This window comes from Neovison vison, chromosome 5 (assembly GCF_020171115.1).
Source record: "Neovison vison isolate M4711 chromosome 5, ASM_NN_V1, whole genome shotgun sequence".
Lineage (NCBI taxonomy): Eukaryota > Metazoa > Chordata > Mammalia > Carnivora > Mustelidae > Neogale > Neogale vison.
In genome coordinates this window covers 4,165,024-4,186,095 of record NC_058095.1, presented here as the reverse complement: position 1 = coordinate 4,186,095, position 21,072 = coordinate 4,165,024, and the positions used below count along the sequence as shown (strand labels likewise).

Genomic DNA, 21,072 nt, shown 5'->3' with positions numbered 1-21,072 from the left:
CCGCGTGGGAGTCTGTCGGCAGAAGGTTCTAGTGCGGGCACAGCCCCGTGCCGGTGGGGATGTGGGAGGAGGGCCGGGCTGTGGCGGGCAGGCCGCCGCTGGAAGAAAATCGCAGGGCTTGGCAAGGGGGGAGACCCTGGGGCTTCGGGGCTTTTTCTCCCCAGCTTCCTGGGGGCGATGAGGGAGACAGGCCCGTTCCCTGCGCTCTGAGCCCCAGTGCCCCAAGACCACAGACGGGGAGCCCTGGTGGTGTGTTGGGTGCATGAAGATTTGATGACACGCACGAGTCCTGCAGCAGAGCCCTCGGGGGCGCAGGGACACTGCCTCTCGGGGGGACCTGGGGGCATCTGGGGGGCCCATCCTCCAACGTCCACAGAGCTGACCGCTGTCCTGCTGCCTGTGCTTTGGGTGTCGGCGTGTAGCGGGGCAGCGTAGGGTTCCCGAGCTCAGCGACAGTGGTGACCAGCGTGGGAGAAGGCCCAGCAGGGCCCAGGTTCCCTAAATGCCACCTTCGGTCCCTGCCTGGTTCCATTGCCACCGCTCCCTGTTTTCAGGGTCCCCTTCTCAGGAGATGCCCCTCCCCCGGCTCCCAGTGAGGAGCAGTGGCCCTAGTGGCCCTGCTGGATGGGAACCCTCTGGGGGGTGGGCGGCTGGCAGGGCCTGCCTCAGGGTGTCTGCAGAGTCGGGTGCCTGTGGGGGCCCAGTGCTCCCCTGTGGGGTGGGGACTCCCACCCACCCAGGCTTCTCTTGGCTCCTGAACTACTGGGGGGAGGGGAGAGGCAGGGCGGGGGAGGGGCTTCTAGTGACCTTAAAGCTCTTTTTGTCTCCTCAGTCGAGAACACCACCCACTGTGAGTTTGCGTACCTTCGGGACCTCCTCATCAGGTGAGAGAGGGCTGTGGGGTGTTGGTCTTGGCCCCCCGAAGGCCCTGAGAGGGCCCGAAGTCAGGCATATGGGCAGTGGGGGAGCAGCCAGAGGTGCTGGACAGTAGCTGACCCGTCCTCCCCCAGGAGGACCTCGGAAGGTCATTGTCTAAAACAGCTCCGTGGAAATGAAGCAGAAGTTAAAATCCTTCTTAATCTGTGTGAAGGCCCCCCGGGAGGGAAGAGGCTTGGTTCTCGTCAGTGCAGCCTCGGGCCCCAGGGGGTCTCTTGTGCCAGGCATGGAGATCGCGTCCCCCACTCCCATCCCAGTGTCTTCTGACCCCACCACTGTGACCTGGTTGAGGCTTTCCCTTAGTTTTCCTTGAGCTCAGATAGGGAGTGGCTGCCCTTAAGCCGTTAGAGAAGGTGCTTTGTGGCCGGGTCTGGGCAGGTGATGAGACAGTGGGGGCACCTGCCGTGGTACCAGGAGCTCCGGGCTTCTCTGTTAGCAGGTGGGTGCGTTCTAGGCATTAAGTGGAGGAACACGGCCGTCCCTGGGGGGGGGGGGCGGCTCTTGGTTGGGGGGTGGACTGTGGCTTCTGGGAGTGACCCCACCGTGTGGGACAGCCTGACTGCCCAAGACACCCACCAGGCCCTTCCGAGTCTACTGTTAGGCTGCGAGAGAGGGGGAACCTGGGCACAGGACTGATCAGCAGGGTCAACCAGCACTCCAGCTCAGGGTGTAGCCCCAGGACCTGGTGCTTCTTGGTGGCAGCAAGGACATTTGAACGCTGTTCCCTCTGAGTGTGCACCCAGCCCCTACCCTTGGGCTGGCCACAGGCTTGGCATGGAGAGGAGGGGGCGTGTGCGTTAGAACATAGGTGTTCCGAGAGGGTCTGGGTCACTGTGGAAACTGCTTTCCCCCACGCCTCCTGCCGTACCCCAGCCTGGGCCCACTTGCTGGGCCTTACAAGCCCTCCTGGGGGGCCCCCTGAAAGCCAGGCAGGAGAGATGGGGTGCAGGGGGAGCAGGCAGTGGGAGTCCCGGCTCCGGCCCTGTGGGGTCAGCGCCCGTGTCCCCCCATGTCCCCCCAGGACGCACATGCAGAACATCAAGGACATCACCAGCAGCATCCACTTCGAAGCCTACCGTGTGAAGCGTCTGCACGAGGGCAGCAAGGCCATGGCCAACGGCGTCGAGGAAAAGGGGCCCGAAGCCCAGGAGATGTAGACCCACCCTGCCCCCGGGACCCGCCCCTCCCCCGCCCTTTCCAGCACCGCCCCCAGGCCCGCCCACGTGCCCCGTTTTATTTTATATAATTTCCTCCACTTGCCGTCGTTCTCCGCCCCTTCACACGCCGCCCAGTAACAAGGTCACATGCGCCCTCCTGCGTGTGTGCGTCCTTAGCCACCCAGTGCGGGGCCTGGACCTGGTCCTGGGACGGGAGGGGCAGGAGAGGGGTCTCTGCCCTAGCGCCAGGCCCCAGTCTCTGAGCAAGGCAGGCCTGTGCGGGGCAGGGTGGGGGGGCCGGCCTGGCCAGCCCGGAGCCCCTTCCTGCCTGCTCTCCTTACACGGCCCAGGCCGTAACTCAGACCCGTAACTCAGACATCCTCCCCCCTTGCCCCCCGCCCCAGGGGAGACTAGTTAATTCCATGAGATGCAAGTTGCCAATTGCTTAGACGTGGGGAGGCCCGTCAATGCCCGCCTGCCCGCGAGCCCGTCCTGCAGCAGAAAGTGCCTTTATCTCAGCCGTCCACGAGCCCGCCTTCTCTCCCCCGCTGTCCCCGCCGCTGGCATTGGGGACCCATCGGAGAGAGGGAGGTGTGTCTTCATCTCTCCACCCCCCCCACTTTGATTGAGCATGCAAGGGAAGGGAAAAGATATCCCCCACTCCAGCCCTGCGCCGTGATTTGGGGGAAGGTCCCAGCAGGTGAAATCCGGTGGAGGTGCTGAGGGAGGAGGATGTGACCATGTGGGAAGGCGGGGGCTGGGCCGTTCAGAGCAGCCTAGGTGACCCCAGCGCCTGCCTGCACCGCCCCACGTGACTGCGAGAGTGTTTCTGTCTGTCTGTCTGTCTGTCTGGATATCTCTGGCCTAAGATGCTCCACCCGGGGTACACCCATTCAGCCCTCCTGGGCCAGGTTTTGCTCTGACACCTTGACCTCGGGAGCTTTTGTCACCCTAAATATGCCTGGGTTCCCGCACCCCAGAGCTTATCGTAAATACGCCCTGCCCCAAGGAGGGAGAGGTCAGGAGGCAGGTGTGCGTGGGCCCTCATTGGGCTGCAGCCCAGGCTGGCTTCTTGCAAGGGGAGGGAAGGGGATGCAGACAGGCCTGTGCGGGGGTGTGTGTGGGTGTGTGTGCGCACACGTGTGTGTGTGTGCACGTGTGTACGATGTCCTTGCATTGTGTGTTCCCTCCCCACCTAAGACAGGAAGGATTCCTTAGCGAAACCGTGTACTTGCCGAATTGCCACGTTTTTGCCAAAACCAAGACTGCGAAGGAAACCTCCACCTTTGGCGGCGGGGCGAGGGCGCGGGGGGCAGCCTCGGGCGGGCCGGACTCGCTTTCCTTCTCTGTAGCCAGATCTCGGCAAATGGTGTCTCGCCGGCACCTGTTTCCACTGTGGCCTTTTGCTATGTGCCTCCTGAGAAATTCGTCTTTTTGTATAAATAACAAAGTGTTGAGACTGTATTTCCTGAAATAAATGTCCAAACGCAAACCTGCCGGGGGGCACGTGCTCCTCTTCCTGATCCCAGAGGCGCGGTTCCCCGCGGGAGAAAGCCGGCCAGGCGGTGCTTGCCGGGGGCTGTTCAACCTCTTGTTGGGGAAGCCGGTGTCGGGGAGGTCAGAAGCCCGCAGGTATGTGGAAAGCCAAGGGCAAAGCTTTCCTAATGGATAAGGAGGCTGGGAAGGGTTTCCCACCGCGAGGCGCCGCAAGCCTCTTCCATTCCTGTATTGTCGGAAATAAAGTTTCTCGAGTTCAGTTCCGTCCTATCAGATCGAACCGTAGGAACCGGTCACAATTTGACAGTAATTCCCTACCAGTGACTTGTTCCTGGAGAACGTGTCCCCGAGGAGAGGGAGAGGTTCCGGAGGCGGCCATGGGTGCCTCTCTCTGCACGACACCCCTCCCCCTTGCCCCGGGGTCTTGGGGGCCAGAGCCCTTTTCTGGGCATAACATGTCACCATGAACCGGGCCATGAACCGGGCCATGACCCGGGCCATCTCAAACGACGGAAATCCATTCTGTCCTGGTTCCTGAGGCTGGATGTCCTTTCCCCGGCCTGCGCCGCGCCTGCTTTCCTCCTTGCCCACGAGAAACAGATCTCGCGGAAGGCACCCCCGTTGATTTTGGGGCCCCTCTTCAGGATGGGCTCGTCTCCTCAGTTCCATCGGCAAAGACCCGGTCTCCAAATAAGGCCGAGTTCTGAGGTTCTGTCTGAGGACATGAATTGGGGGCAGGGGCAAGTGCTCTTCAACCCAGGGCATCCAGTACCCCCCTCCGTCGCTGGGCCCCAGGGACAAGGTGGCTGCAGAGGACCCTGCAGGAGGGCTTGGATGTGGAAGGTCAGTGGGTTTTGTGTGCAAATGAGTCAGTGGGCGGAGGCCACAAGAACCACGGGCTTCTGGGGTCTGGGGTCCGGCACTGCCGACCCCTGTGGGGGGCACGGGAGGACAGAATCAGACCAGGGTGGGGCTGCGGGACCTTCATCTCCCGGCTCTTCCCAGCTCTCAGCAACACTCTTGAACTTTTTGACCCTGAGGCTTCCCCTCCCATCCCTCCTCCAGACTGAAACCACCCCCATCTTCACACCTGCTGGACACCCGCGTCCGGCAGCTGCTCTCTTGGGCCTGATCCCCCACCCAGGGCCCAATGCCCTCTCCAAGCCTTGATCTCCGTTCCGGAATCTGGCTTCTTCCCCCAGGGGCTGGTTTACCTGGTCTGGGCAGCTCCCCGTCCCTGGCGCTGCTGGTCCCTCACTCACCAGGCTGACGGGGACCACGACACGGGCTCTGCCCAGCCTACCTGCACTTCCCTCCAAGGGTAGCCCAGGAATGCCAGTGGCGATGGGGGCTCTCCCACCCAAGCAAGCAAATCCTCTGCCCTACATCTGGGTGACCAGCTGTCCCAGTCTACCTGGACATGTGGGGTTTCCAGGGATCTAGAACTTTCAGTGCTAAAACCTGGAAGGTCCTGGGTGAGCCGGACAAGTTGCTTTCCCTGTGGAGACCCCACACCACCCTGCCCACTCCCACCGATCAGGGTCATGGTCTTGGACTCCTCCGCCCAAGGGGCTCTTAAGGAGTTGGGCTGTTGCCAAGATATCCTGGGGTGAGCAGGGGCCTCCATGGCCAGCCAGAGCGTCAGACTGGCTCTGAGCACCTGTGGGGGTGGGATGTCCCCAGGGGGCTGTGACCAGGTGTCCTGTGCTCCCCCCATTCCCTGCTCTGGGCTGCAGGGTTTGACCAAGCCAGGAGAAGGATTCAACGAAGGGGCAGTTTTTTGGGGGAGGGGGTGCTTTTCCAGACCCTCCCTTGTGTATGTCCTTGCATCACGGGGGAACCATACGGGTGGCCCCCACCAGGGGAAGAAACCAGATGGAAATCAGCTAAAGGGTCTCTTTTTAGATCTGTATTTAGGGATGTGCCCCCCTTATTGTTAAACATGACATAAACCAAGCAAATGATGTGCAATGTGGGAAATGCCAGAAGAAAAAAAAAATAACCCCACATGGAAATGAAAAACCTACCATCCTCCCTAGTGCCCATTCTGGGGGCGGGGCTGGCGTCATTCTCATCTTGGTTCCTTTGCTTTGCCTTGTGTCCTGCTTGATTTGGTTTCAGGGGCACTGGGAAGAGAAAGTGGGGGGGCAGGAGGGAGAGTGGGAGCCATGCCGACTTCTGGCCAGACCCCAGTGTGAACAGCTGAGGGGTTTGGGCATCCTGTCCTGGGGACCACCCTGCAGGGGTCCCCAGCTCCCACTCACCCCTAGCAGGTGGCCGGATCCTTCCCCGATGAGGCTGCCTTGTCCAGGCAGGAGCCCTCTGTCCCCGGCCCTCTCCTTCCCCCTTCTCCCCACTTGCCCCCACACCTCCCCCTGAGGAAGGAGAAGGGGAACAGGCCTCTAAGTAGGTCGGGCCCAGCTCGGGTGTCCCAGATGGTGGAAATTGGGACTCGCTGAGCAGACCAGATGCATTTCCTGCCTTGGCGCCTAGAACCCTGCACGTGTGTGCAGGGCCCCAACCCCAGTCAGGAGGGGCCCAGGGAAGCAGAGGCAGCTGTGTCCGGGATGCGGGCCTCACGCCAGCACGTGGAGCTGTCACCATGAGGAGCCCAGACCTGAGAGCCTGTAGTTGGAGAGCCCCAGGGAGGCTGTGGTCCCCTCCGCCCACCCAGGCAGGCTGCAGACCCCCGCCCTGAGGGCGCTGGCCTTTTCCAGAAAGTAAGACGTCCCAGCTTTTCTCTGATAATATTGGCCCTACCTGCTCCCTGTAGAAAGTGTGAAAAACAGACAGAAGCCAGAAAACAACCACCCAACAGCGAACACAGAAACCCCCTGTTGTCAGTCCACCAGCTAATGGATAGGAGATGAAGAAGTGCTTTTAAACATCTCGGCCAAAAAAAAAAAAAAATAATAATAATAAATAAGTAAAGAAATAAATAAATGCATCGGCGAACTTCGTTGTGTTTGTCTTTCCGAAACTGAGCTCAGACCGAGCCCTCCCCTTTGTAACCTGTGCTTTCACTATCAGGGAGGGTTTTCCTACTTCATTATGGTTTTTTTTATTGTTTTTTAAAGATTTTTATTTATTTATTTATTTGTCAGAGAGAGGGGGAGAGAGCGAGCACAGGCAGACAGAGAGGCAGGCAGAGGGAGAAGCAGGCTCCCTGCCGAGCAAGGAGCCTGATGTGGGACTCGATCCCAGGACGCTGAGATCATGACCTGAGCCGAAGGCAGCTGCTTAACCAACTGAGCCAAGCAGGCGTCCCTTCATTATGTTTTCTTGGAGAACGTGATTTTCATGGCAGTACATTAGCCCATCCCATACACCTGCCTTACTGTGGATGGCTACGGGTTCACCCCTGTCCGTGGGCCATGCCGGGAGGGCCGGAGGGGTCGAGCCATCCCTGTCCTCCTCAGAGATGAAAGAGGTGCCTGGTGGCAGGAAGCTGCTGGAGACGGTTCTGAAACCCACGCTGTCAGGGTCTGTGTAGACCCAGAGCCAGGAGGGGCCCCGGGATTGTGTGGGCCTGTCCTTCGCCCTCCTGCCTGTTCCCCGCGAGGCTCTCGTTGCTGCCGTTTGGCACGTGGGAGGGCAGAGCATCCCCGTGAGGTCGTGCACACCGGCCGTCAGGGTCTCATGGAGTTCAGGGCTCACGCACAGAGCACGGCTTTGACCCTGTTACCGAAATGCTCATTTCTGAGCTCCTTTTCCACATAGATTCAAGTACGCAGCTGGGTGTCTCCCGACTGGGTCCGCCAGGGAGACGCCGGCAGGTCACCTCTCGCTGATCATATATTGGGGACGCCCCACAGGCCAGAGGGGGTGGGGTGGGGAGGGAAGGTAGGGGGCAATGGCTCCTGGGCCCTGCCCTGGGTCACTCATGGTCTGAGATGACCCTGATCAGTCCCTCAGCTTTGGGAGGGACAGGAAGGCCCAAACAGCCTTGTGATCATCAGTCACCGTGGTTTACGTGCCGAGGGAGAAGTTCTAGGCCTGAAAGGTTGGATAATGGGGGACCTGGCCCGTGATGGGGTAGGCATCAGGAGGGGCCTCCTTCCTCAGGGGGGAGCATGGAGTTGGAGGGGATCAGGAGGCCAGGCCGAGAAGCTGGAAGTGGCAGAGGGCCGGGGGGGGGGGGAGGAGGTGGGGGGCTGATTCTGCCCCAAGCCAAGTCCCTCCCTGCACCCCTGCAAGGCTGGCCTCACCACCCTCCTTTCTCCCATCCGGGTGAGCCCCAGCCACTCTCCCGCTGCACCCCTGCCTGGCGCCCCACCCCCAGGGCAGCCGGCCTTCTCCAGGGACAGCTGATCCCCAAAGTCCCCCACGCAGGGGTCCCTGGCCAGCCCTCCGCGGTTCTGTGGAGAGCCCCGGGCAGCCGCTCAGCCGCCGGGTGGCGGATCCCGACAGAAGAGTGCCGCTGAATGGATGCCCGGAGCCCAGGGAGAAAGCATCTTCCTTCCCGTCAGCGAGGACGGCTGTAAATAATGAGAATAAAGAGGGAGTATGAATAATTAAAGCTGCTTAGAGTGAGTGGGTCTTGAACCGTCTGCCTGATTTAAAAACTAATTACTTGGAGAGTGTCACCGGCAGGCTGCCCGTTTTCCACAATGCCCTCCTCCCCCTCCTCCCTTCTCCCCTTCCTCCCTTTTCCCTCCTCCCTCTCCTCCCCCTTCTTCTGTCGCCTCTTCTCCTTCCTCCTCTCTCTCTCCTCCCTCTCTGTCTCTCCCCTCCTCTCCACTCGGTTCCCCCTCCTCTCTCCTCCCTCCTCCCCCCTCCAGAGGTGCTTGGTGGGGGTGGGGCGGACAACAGCATCAGGCTGATCAGTCAGACCTGGCCCAGGGAAACCGCCATGGCCCCGCCATCTCCCTGAGTAATGACTTCAGTAGAGCCTGCCCCACGAAAATACCCAAGTCCCCTGAAGAAAACAGCCCCATGGGGGGACCACATTGGGGAGGCGTCGAGGACCCGTGCAAGCAGAGCTGAGTCTGGAGCTGGAGCACTCGGGAGACCCCGGGGCAGCCTCACCAGCCAAGCTGGGTTGGGCACGGCTCAGACCTGGCCTCTGCAGCCTGCCCAGAGCCCCTTGAGGGGGCTGGGGGAGGCGTGGCCCCAGGTGGTGCCCCTGGCTGGGTGGCTCCTGGACACATGGCCCTCAGAACGTCTTCACGTGTCAGGAGTTGGGGTAGAGGGATGGGAGGGAGGGTTTATGGGGACAGAGCTTCAGTTTGGGCAAAGAGAACGTTCTGGAGGTGGACGGCGAAGGCAGCCGTACAACAGTGTGAATGTGAACGCCTCCAAACTGTGCGCTTAAAAAAGGCTAAAATGGTTATTTTATGTTCTATTTTACCACAATTTTAAAAATAAGTATGTAAAAAAAAAGGCTGTCTGGGTCTGGGACAGGCTGGTCTCGTGGCGGAAGATACAGTTCCAGCATGTTCCGGCATGACAAGAGGGTGCGTCTCTGCGTCTCCCGCTGGAGAAGGGGGCCTTGGGGCTGCCTCTGCCAGGGGAAGCGAACACTGTGCCCTCCGGCCAGCTGAAATTGGGGCTTTGAGCGCTGGGTGGGGGTAGGACCAGCAGTGCCTCCCAGACGGTCAGTTGTGGGCTTTGCGGACATGGCCTCAAGGGGGCGATGTTGAGTCTTGGGATTTGCAACCAGATTAACCCAAGGGGCCACTGGATCCCTGCTCTGGCTCTGGGGCAGGTCAGAATCCTGCAGGAAGTTCCCTTTCCCTTCTGCTCCCCAACTGCTGCCTTTCCCCACCCCTCTTCCTCACGGTCCTGTCTGGAGCTCCAGCTCCCCCGGGCAGCCAGATCTGTAGGGGAGAGAAAAGTCTTTCCCTGTAGCAGAGGCCCTGCTCTTTGTCCAGCCCTTCAGGGTTTACAGAGCGTCACCACTCCCATGGTGCCTTTGGAGAAGGCCCATCAGGGGCTGCCAGTGCCACTGTCCCGATGAGGAGACAGCTCTGCAGCGGGGCAGTGGTGGAGGCCTGCTCCCAGGGTTCCTCCTCTGGGGGCCCTGCACTCTGGAAGCTGCTTTGGGCAGCCCTTCCTCTGCTGCCACCCTCCGTGGGAGGAGTGGGGCTGGAACACAGCCATATTCGATGTCACCGCGCTGGGCTGCCTGTGGTCTCAGAGCAGGAAGCGTGCGTCTGCCTGTGCACAGGTGAGCACTCCAGCAAGCACGCGTGCCCCATAGCACAGGATACAGGGAAGCACACGGGGTTGAGAGAGCCCCCTGGTTTGGGATTGCAATCAGTGTCCTGCCCAAATTCACACGTCAGAGCCTTCCCCCAATGTGATGGAAGTTGGAGGTGGGGCCCTTGGCCGGTGACTAGGTTTCTTCAGGATGTGATTCATGTTTTACAAGAAGGGACAAGATAGCTCTCTCTCTGCCTGTGTGCGCACTGAGGAGAGGCCATTGGAGCAGTGAGAAGGCGGCTGCCCACAAGCCGCGGAAACCCTCTCACCAGGAGCAGAATCTATCAGCACCTTGATCTTGGGCTTCCCAGTCTCTAGAAGTGTAAGGAATAAGTCTCTGTTGTTTAAGCCACCCGGTCTATGGTATTTTCTTACATCTTCTCAAGCAGATGAAGACAACCATCACCACCATCGCCATCACCAACATCACCATCACCAACATCATCACCAACATGCTGAAGCTTACATGATGGCCTTAACTTGCTTCTCTGTCCTGGAGTCAAGAGGAATGAAAAGCAGGGGCATCTGGCTGGCTCAGTCAGTGGAGCATGTAACTCTTGATCTCAGGATTGTGAATTTGAGCCCCACATTGGGCAGAGAGATTACCTAAAAATAAAATATTAAAAAATTAAAAAAAGGAATGAAAACCAGCCAGAAGGTGGAGGGTAGAACTGACAGCAGAGGAGAAAGTGAGCTGTTCGCAGCCCCTTCGGGTGCCCATTCTGCTGCCCAGGCCTGTTCACACATGCTGCCCACCTTCCCCTCTAGATTCTTTAACATCTTTATCATGAAGTCCTTGTCTGGTAATTCTAACCTCTCAGCCATCTCTGGGTCTACTTCTACTGACAATTTTTCTCCTGATTAGGGGTCACATTTTCCTGCTTCTTTGCATGTAATTTTTAATTTACCCCAAGTGTTATGTGTAAAAAACCCAGGAGAGTGCAAAATAAATATATTTCTCCTGGAAAAAGAATATGACCCTTCTTTCAGGTCGTGAGTGGGAGGGGCTGAGCTCATCCAGTACGCAGCTGAGCCGGCTCTAGGCTTGGATGCTGCATTCATTAGATCCATTTCACTACTGGCTTCCAGGGTAAGATGAGGCCTTTCCCTTTAGTGAGTGGGAGAGAAGATGGCAGCATGGTAAAGTTAATGTGTATCTCTATGTAAAAGGTGGGCTGAGTGTGCTCATATGTGGCTGGCGTGGCAGGGGGCAGGTGTATGGAGGGGGAATGCTGTTGAACAAGCGGGTCTTGGTGTGCAGAGGTGGGTGGTAGTTCTCAAAGATGGCACATTACTGCTTACAGTACACATTACTTACACATTACTGTTGTGATTGGAGCAAATGATGATGGGCTTTCTCCGCTGACACTGGCCCCCTCACAGACCCTGGGAGACATCTCAGGACTTCCAAATCAACTGGCCACAGGCCACGTCTGCTTCCACGTAGTAGGAAAATGTGAACACCCCAGTTCTCCCTCCAAACCCCAGTGCATGGTGCGTTGTCCCCCCGCAAAGGAATTCACCACTAGAAAGCAGAAACTGCCTGGTCCTGGACCAGATTTCTGCATCCCAGCCTCGCCCACAAGAGGGGCTCCCATTAGCCCCACTCAGCTCCCTGCCACATCTCCCACAGAGCTTTTTGGCTTTTGTCAGCTCAAGACAGCCCTAGAAATCTGTGGAAGCCGAGGGGGTGTGTGTCTAATAATGCTGGAACTCTGTAATTTAGCAATTACTGTAACCCACACTTGTAATTTCGGGGGCTTCTCGTAATTCTTCTTTGTACGCTCTCTCTCTTTTAAAAAATACGCGGCTCTAATAGCTTTCTCTTTAATGCTCCAAAGCCTGGCGTTCACCCCCCTCCACCCCAGGCAGCTGCAGAGCCCACAAAGTGTGCAGACGGCGTTTGTGCTTCTTTTCAAGGATTAAAAAGGTTAATTTAATGTTCGGCAGCTCCCAAAGGAAATTGAACTTGCTCTTTGCAATTGTGCATGACTTCAAAGCCCAGAATCCATCCAGTTTGATCATCAGTGTGGACTGAAACCCGCCGCAAGGTGTAATCGCCCACCTCCCAGGCTCTGTTATTAACCAGTCCCTTTACTGCTCCCTGAACGCTCGAGCGTCGCTCATGCTCCTTGGCCTCCATTCATGTGATTACCTGTTTGTTCATTTAAGGAAGGTTTGTTTTGAGAACCTCTGCGTGCCGGTGATATGCTTCCTATGGGGAATCTAAGTCCTAAAAGGCAGGATCTCTTCTCGGGAGTTTGTACGTGGTGGGGAAGACAGATGACCGTCTCGTAAGTCTAGTTCAGAGCAGAGCTGGCCCAGGGGCTGTGGGAGCCGGGGTGGGAAGGATGGAAGGACGCCGGAGAGACAATGCCCGGGGAAGGGGCAGCACTTGGCTGAGGCAGTGGTGAGCATCAGGGCATGAGAGAGAAGCAATGCATGGTGGTCAAAGACAAGCACATAATTCCATGGAGCTGAGAGGAAATCTGGAAATGGGCAGGAGATGGCTCAGAATGCAGGCAGGGCCACGCTAGGAAGGCCTTGGGGGTTATGGTGAGGAATTTGGCTGCATTTTGCAAACCATCGGAGCTACTGAAGACTTTCTGAAGGGCAATGACTCAGTTAGTCGGCTTCCAGAACAGTGTTGTGCAAAGGAACTTCCGGCAGCCTTTCCAGTGTTCTGTGGTGGAGATGTCCAGGGCAGCAGCCGTGAGACCCTATCAAAAATTTGAAATGTAGCTGGGGCATCTGAGGAATTGCATTTTTAATTTTGCTTTTAAACTTGCCTACCGTATTGGACAGTGTGGTTTTAGACAGCGTTCTTTATAAGCTGCACAAAGACCATGTTGATGCTGGATGAGGACAGGAGATGAGCCGGTTAGGACGATCTGTGATGACCCAGGTGAGAAGCATTAAGGATCTGGCTTAAGGGGGGGTGCCTGGGTGGCTCAGGGCATGATCCGGGGTCCTGGGATAGAGCCTGGCATCAGGATCCTTGCTCGGCGGGGAGCCTGCTTCTTTGTGTTCTCTCTCTCTGTCAGATACATCAATAAAATCTTTAAAAAAATAAAAAGAATCTGGCATAAGGCAGAGACTGAAGAGGAGATGACAGATTTGAGAGAGATGTTGAAGAGCCAGGCACTGGCTATGGCTTGGAGGGAGAGGGGGGATCTTAAATGACTTATGAATTTGTTACTGTGTCCCTGGTGGGGGTGGTTCTTGTGTCACAGAGAAAACCGGACACACACACATACACACACAAATGTATTTTGTATGTTATTAATACCACTATAATTCATTATGTATTAAAATATATTGTAAATATTATATAAAATATGCATATGCATATACTCACTATATAAATATATGACACACACACATACACACACACACACGATAACAGACCTAGAGTAAAAAATAGAAAACCAAAAAAAGAAAAAACATTGAAAATGGTAGACTAATGAAATTTATTTATTTATTTTGACAGACAGAAATCACAAGTAGGCAGAGAGGCAGGCAGAGAAAGAGAGAGAGAGAGAGAGGGAAGCAGGCTCCCCGCCAAGCAGAAAGCCCCATGCAGGGCTCGATCCCAGGACCCTGAGATCATGACCTGAGCTGAAGGCAGAGGCTTTAACCCACTGAGCTACTCAGGCACCCCGACAAATGAAATTTAATAATGTAGTTAGGATTGCCTATTTCATTTACACCAAGTAATGTAAATGACATAAATCACCAGTTAAAAGGAAATGACTCTAGAATCAGGTCAGAAGACAAACTCAGTTATACCTATTTATAAGGGACATATATGAAATAAAGCAATTCAGTCAAGTTAGACACAGAAGAAGGAAAAAGCATACTAGATTAGCCAAACAAAACCAGAAGTATATGGGTCATAATATTGACACCAGCTCGCATGCAGCTCAAGGGCAGAAGCCCTTAGGGGCCACAAAGGGGCCACAGGAGTAGAACAACGTGGTGTGAGATCTGGAGGGCCAGGGGCAGGGGCCAGGAGGGCAAGCCGGTCAGCATACTGTGGCTTGCGTCTCTACAGCACAGGAAAAGTAAGACCAGAAATAAGTAAGGCAGCAGAGAGTTTGAAAATCGGCTCTAGACGGAGCCCACAGCTGTGTGTTAACCATACCCTGGGGCTGGTGTATTTTCTCTTCGAGCGACCATGGACATTTACGAAAGCTGATTCTAGGCTATGCCACGAAGAAAACCTCAACAAAATCCCCCCAAGAGGAAACACTGCTGACTACATCGGACTTCATCGGACTTCAGTGTAATAAGATGGAGAATTAATAACAAAAATGAACATAAAAAATTAACTATTAAAATGGGTGCCTTAACTAATTGATAAAATTGTAAACCCCAGCAACGTAATGGTCCAAAATTCATATAGACGGTAATTCTGAGTTTTACTATAAGCTTTGGCTCTGTGCCGTGTTCCCAGATTTGCCTCTATCTATCCCACATGAACGGAGAAGAGCTTCCTGTTTGTTGGGAAATAGTTGGGTGTCTAGATCACACGCACCCTTAAAAATACATTGCTCGCTTCAGCTAACAAATCGATTCAGCACATCGATACTGACGGAGTAGGGTAAAAATAACCATCTCTCCGTCGTGCCCTTGGGCGGAAAACTGGATGTAGCAAGAATGGGAAGAGTTAAAGAATTTTATGCATTCAAAATATTTAAGCTACGTCAGCGGTAATGTGAAGTCAAGCCCCATATCTTTCTAAAACAAAACTATCCTTAATGAGAGGATAAATCCCAATAGATTAAGGATATTATATATGAGAGCCAGATGTTATCGTCTCTCTTTTTTTTTTTAAGATTTTATTTAGTTATTTGACAGAGAGAGATCGCAAGTAGGCAGAGAGGCAGGCAGAGAGAGAGAGGAGGAAGCAGGGTCCCTGCTGAGCAGAGATCCTGATGCGGGACTCGATCCCAGGACCTGAGATCATGACCTAAGCCGAAGGCAGCGGCTTAACCCACTGAGCCACCCAGGCGCCCCATGGTCTTGACCTGCAGACGATCATAATGCCTCCTTGCGGGGTCTGGCAATAGTTTTCATTTTTTTTTAATACTTAAAAAAAAAAAAGATTTTATTTATTCATTTAAAAAAAAAACACAAAAAACAAAAAACAGAGAAAGCCCAAGCAGGGGGAGAGGCAGAGGGCGATGGAGAAGCAGACTCCCTGCTGAGCCGGGAGCCCGGCCTGAGGCTCCATCCCAGGACCTGCAGATCATGACCTGAGCCAAAGGTGGACGCCCAACTAGCTGAGCCACCCACATGCTCCAGTAGTTTCTTTTTTAAATCTGGGTAGAGACACTCCTTATCAGATGTGACCGGTGCATGGGTAGAAAAGAAAGCAGTTTGAAAAGACCCACTTTGTGACCTAAGCTATAATCAATTTTGTGACCTCTCCATAGATGTTTGAAAAGAGGCCATATTATGGAAAATCCTATGTTTCTACCCATCTGTCTCTTAGTCTTCTACGGCTTTGTAGCAACTGACCCACAAACAGTAGTGTCCAACGAAAGGCAACATTCACTCCCAGTTTCTGTGGCTCAGGAACTGAGGACCAGCAAAGGGAGAAGGTGCCGCCCAGGATCTCTCGACAAGGGGACGATGTTGGCCGAGGCTGCCGTGCCGGGAAAGCGTGACGCGGGCCAGAGGATTGGCTTCTACGATGGCTCCATTCCTCTGGCTGTTGGCAGAAGCCACGTGGGCTCCTTGCCACATTACAGCTGGCTTCCCCGGAATGAGTGACGTAAGGGACAAAGAAAGAACATGAGCCGACCAGAAGCCGTGATGGCTTTCAGGCCCCAATCTTGGAAGTGATGCACCATTATTCCTGTGTACGCCGCGGGTTACAGAGACCGCCTCGGGGCCCAGCAGGAAGGGAGGACACAGGGCTTTTCTTGATCTATTTATAGACATGGCCAGAAATTTCTTTAACCTTACGAATTGTGTTATTAAAATACTTTGCCCATTTTTTCCCCCATTTGTCTATCAACGGAGAGAAATAGTTATTGTCAACCACTGCTGTTCTGAATCTTTTTGTATTTGCACACTTTTTGTTAATAGGTTTTGATTCCATATTAATCTGCAGTATGACGAATGAAACAATTTTTTCACTGTGGGTCTTACCTTTGATCATTATAAAATAGCTGCGCATTTTGGTATCTTTCGCTCTTGGTGCTGTGCTGACTGGTCAGAATGTTCCCATCCCCATTTTCTGTTTGTTTGCCTTTCCCTGATCGTGTTTGCCTGCTGTTTTAAATTTTAATCTCGCCTTAATATTTAATTTCTCTTTTGTTTTGGAAGAACCTCTGGTAAACAGCATATCCTTGTAAGTTTTTTTTTAATAAAAGAAAATACTCATTTACTTTTATTGTTATGACAAACACATTTGGTTTTAATGCTTTTGTCTTCTTTGTTTCTTTGTTTTTCTGTGTGTGTGTGTGTGTGTGTGTGTTCCAAGTCCTCTGGATTTTTCTCTACAGATTGTATTTTTACCTTCCTGGCATAATCTCTGAATAATTTGTAAGGTAGTTACCTCTTGTTAATTCTGTATTTAATTGTTTTTTTTTTTAAAAAGATTCTATTTGTTTTTATTGGAGAAAGGGAGAAAACATGAACAGGGGTGAGGCACAGAGGGAGAGGGAGAAGCAGGCTCCCCGTTGAGCAGGGAGCCAGACGTGGGGCTCGATCCCAGGACCCTGAGATCAGCCCCTGAACCGAAGGCAGAGGAGCCCCCCAGTTGTAAACTTAAGAACATTAAAATGTATATGTTTCCAAAGTTATCTTTTAATTACACTAAAGCATGTGTGTTGTTTTAAATGTTAAATAATCTCACAGGAAAGTAGCGAAAAGTCACCAGTTTCATACCCTGTCTCTCCCCCAAAATTCATAGGTGGGAATGCTAACCACCCTCCAGCGACAGTGCCTTTGGGAGGTGACCAGGTCATGAGGGCAAAGCCATAGGAATGATATTAGTTTCTTCCGTTAGAGACCCTTTCTGCCGCTGGAGGAGACGCTAAGAGGGAGGTCTGTGAACCCTGCAGTGAGCTGTCACCAGAAAGAAGCAAAATCTGCTGGCAGCGTGGTCTTGGACTTCAGCCTCTAGAACTAGGAGACTTCTGTCTCTGTGGCTTAAAAGTACTCTTCTTTGGTATTTTGTTATAGCAGTCTGAACGCTGTTTCTTCCCACCTTGCCTCTGAGATCCCTTTTTCAAGCCTATTTCATTTCGTTTTGATTTGGGTTTTGGCTCACACCTCCGTAATGCGCTTCTGTGACCTCCCTTGACGTTGCCTTCAACGTCCTGTGGCGGAGAATGAAGACGTGTCCCCGCACTTTCTCTCCTGCCCCGACACCCCCCTTCCCTGCTCTCTGTCCATCTATTATGGCATCCGGTGGGTTAAAATCATTATTTAGAGTTTGGGTTATTGGGATCGTACAATAAGGCGTTAGGAAAAAACCACCACCGAGGTAAATACTGTTACTATGTTTACATTTCCCTCCTTGTGTCCTCCATCTTCTTAGTGTTAATATATACATTTGTTCATAATACCTAATTAGATACTGTTATTTGGTTACACGACTGATGAAGTCACAGTCACGATTTCGTCCTAAATTCTCTAACACCACACTAGGTTCTCCGTCCCCCACGATTACTACAGCAGACGCTTCATGCGTCTCTCCCGCGGCACCTGATGGACCCCCCGTTCCTCCCAGAGCTCTGCTCTCCCCGGGTGCCAGCCCCTTCCCCGTCCACGAACACGCAGCTTCTCTTTCCTTCCCACGGGGGTGTGCGGCACCTGTTTCCCAGATCAGGTGTCTCCCAGGGGCTTCCCGAAAACGCCCGAGGGATGCGTTTCCTGAGCTTCGCCTGACACCGTCTTTGCTCTGCCTTCATCCTTCGCCTGCACGCGGAGCGCTCCCTGAAAACCGCAGCTCTGGGAGCACCCTGACTGGACTGAGCTTTTGTCTTCCAGTCCGCTACTGCGGGGCTGAACTTGGGTCTCTTCTCTCTGAAGCCGTTCAGGTTATTTCTCTAGCGCCGCAGTTCAAATACGCCTGTGAGGTTCCTCGACGCACTCGTTTAAAATTCACCTCGCTGCGTCCTTTCTAGGTGTTTTCCTTGGGAGTTGAGCTCAGGGACTTTGGACACCACGACCTTGGGCTCTCTCTGGTGGATACTGGGGGCCACGAAAGAAGTCTGAGTGGGGAGGGCGGACGACTCCCTCTCAGCTCTGCTGCCCGACGCTGGTGCATCCAGATTCAGAAGCAGGTCTTGTACATACGAAAATCCTTATTCAACAAATGTGTCTTAATAACAGGCACCGGAGAGTTCAGGCAACGCGGCTGGAGACAGGCTCAACTCCCAGCATCGGTCTATCCCTCGCTCCCCCTACACCTGTACGGATGGCTCGTCCGCTGCTTGCCCCAGCTGCCAGCGCATCCTTGAGCCTACAAAACTGTGGGGTTTTCCCTTCATCCCTGGTCAGGCGGCCCTACCATGGTCCTTGCTGACCTCACTTCGGGAGGATGGGGGGCCCCCCAGGCAAGAAGACCTTGGGCCCTCCTGTTACTTCCCAAAAAGGAACTTCATGGTGTCCCGTCTGCCTTTGGTCAATTCCCACTGCTCCCGAAGGCGGATTTTTGACAACTGTGTCCGGTTTAATGCTTGTTTTTTTGTGGAGCGAATTCACTGAGCCTTTCATACCATCACAGCCCAGAAGGACCTCCGGCAGACTGAGGTTTAAAAATCAGGGTGCCTGGGTGGCTCAGTGGGTTAAAGCCTCTGTCTTCAGCTCAGGTCATGATCTCAGGGTCCTGGGATCAAGCCCGGCATCAGGCTCTCTGCTCAGCGGGGAATCTGCTCCCCCCCCCCCCCGCCTGCTTGTGGTCTCTGTCTGTCAAATAAATAAATAAAATCTTTAAAAAAAAAACCAAAAACAACCATATGGCCAGACAATCTTTTTTTTTTTTTTTTTAAAGATTTTATTTATTTATTTGACAGACAGAGATTACAAATAGGCAGAGAGGCAGGCAGAGAGAGAGAGAGGAGGAAGCAGGCTCCCTGCTGAGCAGAGAGCCCGATGCGGGGCTCGATCCCAGGACCCTGGGATCATGACCTGAGCTGAAGGCAGAGGCTTTAACCCACTGAGCCACCCAGGCGCCCCCAGACAATCTTGACAGTTACAGAAAGGTAAGGGATAAATGCCATGGCCATTTACGAGCAGTAATTATAAACTTAATCTGTGATAATGGTTGTCTACCAAAACCTGACAGCTACTTACTGGCGAAATGTTAGAAGCTATCTCTTTAATGTGAGAAGCCGCTCCAGGAGCTCCAAACACAAATGTAGTTTTTTTTTTTTGAAGATTTTATTTTTAAGTCATCCCTATAGACCCACCGTGGGCTCAAACTTAGAGCCTTGAGACCAAGACTTGCATGTTCTACTGACTGAGCCAGCCAGGTGACCCCCAACAGATTTGACACAGGAAAGGAGATGTTGTAGGTCAGGAGATGGCTGGGACAGTGACCTTGGAATGTGTCACTATCTTTGAGGGTGTGGCTCCACAGCTGGGATCCAGAGGTCCGTGTGCGGTGCAAACCTCACACCCGTGGGGCTGGAGACGGGCAGCTGGTCTGTGCACATCTCCCCACCAGCACCGCAGGAGAGAGCGAGGACTCCGTGTCCCCTTATCTTCCACGTATGACACACGTGCCTCTGTTCCAGACCCTAAACCACTTTTGGTATCCTACAAAAGCAAGGCAGTCGGGGAAACATGGCTCTGAACCTTCCAGTTCCCATGATACAGAGTGGCGGAAATGGGGGTGCTGGGTGTCTCAGTGGGTCCAGAGTCCAACTCTTGGTTTCGACTCAGGTTGTGGTCTCCAGGTCATAGCATCGAGCCCCGTGTAAGGCTCCCCACTCAGTTCTGAGTCTGTTGGAGATTCTCTCTGTCTCTCGGTCTCCCTCTCCCTCTCCCTCTGCCCCTCCCCCTGCCCACACTCACTCTCTCTTTCAAGTAAATAAATAAATAAATACAATCTTAAAAAAAAAACAAACAAACACACACACTAAAAAACCAAAGGGGTGGAAATGGTCTGCGGGTCCTGCAGAGAAATCTACATGCAAGCATGTAGAAAAATTCTGCCCTAGTCTTTGGACAGAATAAGAAGATCTACTTTAGCTTCAAACCTGTCTTGAAATTCTCTGGGTCCCCAGCCCGGGGGAAGCGAGGGGAACGGCTTGTGAACATTCATGCAATGTCTGGTCTTTCACGGATGGGGCTTTGAAACTTGTGAACCTTGGCTAGACGTGGCAGAAAGAGTCTGTCTTATTTTTCTTATTATTCTATTCTGGAGGCTGGAAGTCCAGGATGAGGACGTGAGCAGACCCGGGGCCTGGCGGGAGCCTGTTCGGGTCGGCAGGCGGGTGGTGGAAGGGGTGGGCGAGCTCCCTGGGGACTCCTTCATGCAGGTGCGGATCCCACTGGTGTGAAACCTCCTGAGGTCCTTTCCTCCAGTACCCTGGGTGCTAGGATTTAATAAAGGAGTTTCAGGGGGAAGCCGACTTTCAGTGTAATACCTGGAAGACCGTAACTAACCCTCATGTTAGACTCTCGAATTCTGACCATGTTCCTACCAAGGAGAAAACACATGTGATGCTTCCTACAGAGGAGGGAGTCTCATACCGGGAACAGGTGCGCCCCGTTTCTCTGACTCTGCTGCCCAGCCTGGGGACCCAGCCCCTGCCCAATAGGACACCCCAGGTCTGCTCCTGAAGGTGGAGGTGCTTGTCCCATGTCAAGCTGAAAGCACCGGGGTGGGGGGGACTGACCGTAGCCAAGAACCATCTGGGAAGTGGCCGCTGACGTCTGTTTAAAGCCCTGGCTATGGGTCCCCTGTCGTGATTTTCAAGTTCAGTCCTACTTTTTTGTCCTAGGAAGGGTGATCTCGTTTGGCCAAGGCTCTGTAGCAGTGCACCCCAGTCCTGGGACTCAGAGTGGGAGGCGGTGGGGCTAAGGGGTCCTGCAACGTATTCTGGGGGACAGTCTGCCTCAAGCCAAGCAAGACTCCTCCGGCGACGCTCACGCTCCGTGGAACGGACAGAAGGATCCCAGGAAGTCCACAGCCCCTCCATGCCCGCGGCCCCTCGCGGGGCTCAGAACTGAGAGCAACGGCTCCAGAAGGTGCAAAATGGGTTTCCAAGGCTTCAGTCTGGGCCTGCGGAGAGAGAAGACGGCGACCTGG

At 54.0% G+C, this 21,072-nt stretch overlaps 1 protein-coding gene across 4 annotated transcripts in view; it reads left to right on the top strand.

Moving 5' to 3' along the window:
• Positions 1-3,585, top strand: part of SEPTIN9 (septin 9) — a 143,206-nt gene extending 139,621 nt beyond the window's left edge. For all 4 annotated transcript variants that reach the window (XM_044247342.1, XM_044247344.1, XM_044247343.1 and 1 more), the window contains 2 exons: positions 833-884; positions 1,958-3,585. In XM_044247342.1, coding sequence (XP_044103277.1) covers positions 833-884; positions 1,958-2,093 — 188 coding nt within the window. In that variant the 3' untranslated portion in view covers positions 2,094-3,585. The remainder of the gene's footprint in view (positions 1-832; positions 885-1,957) is intronic.
• Positions 3,586-21,072: the final 17,487 nt, after the last annotated feature.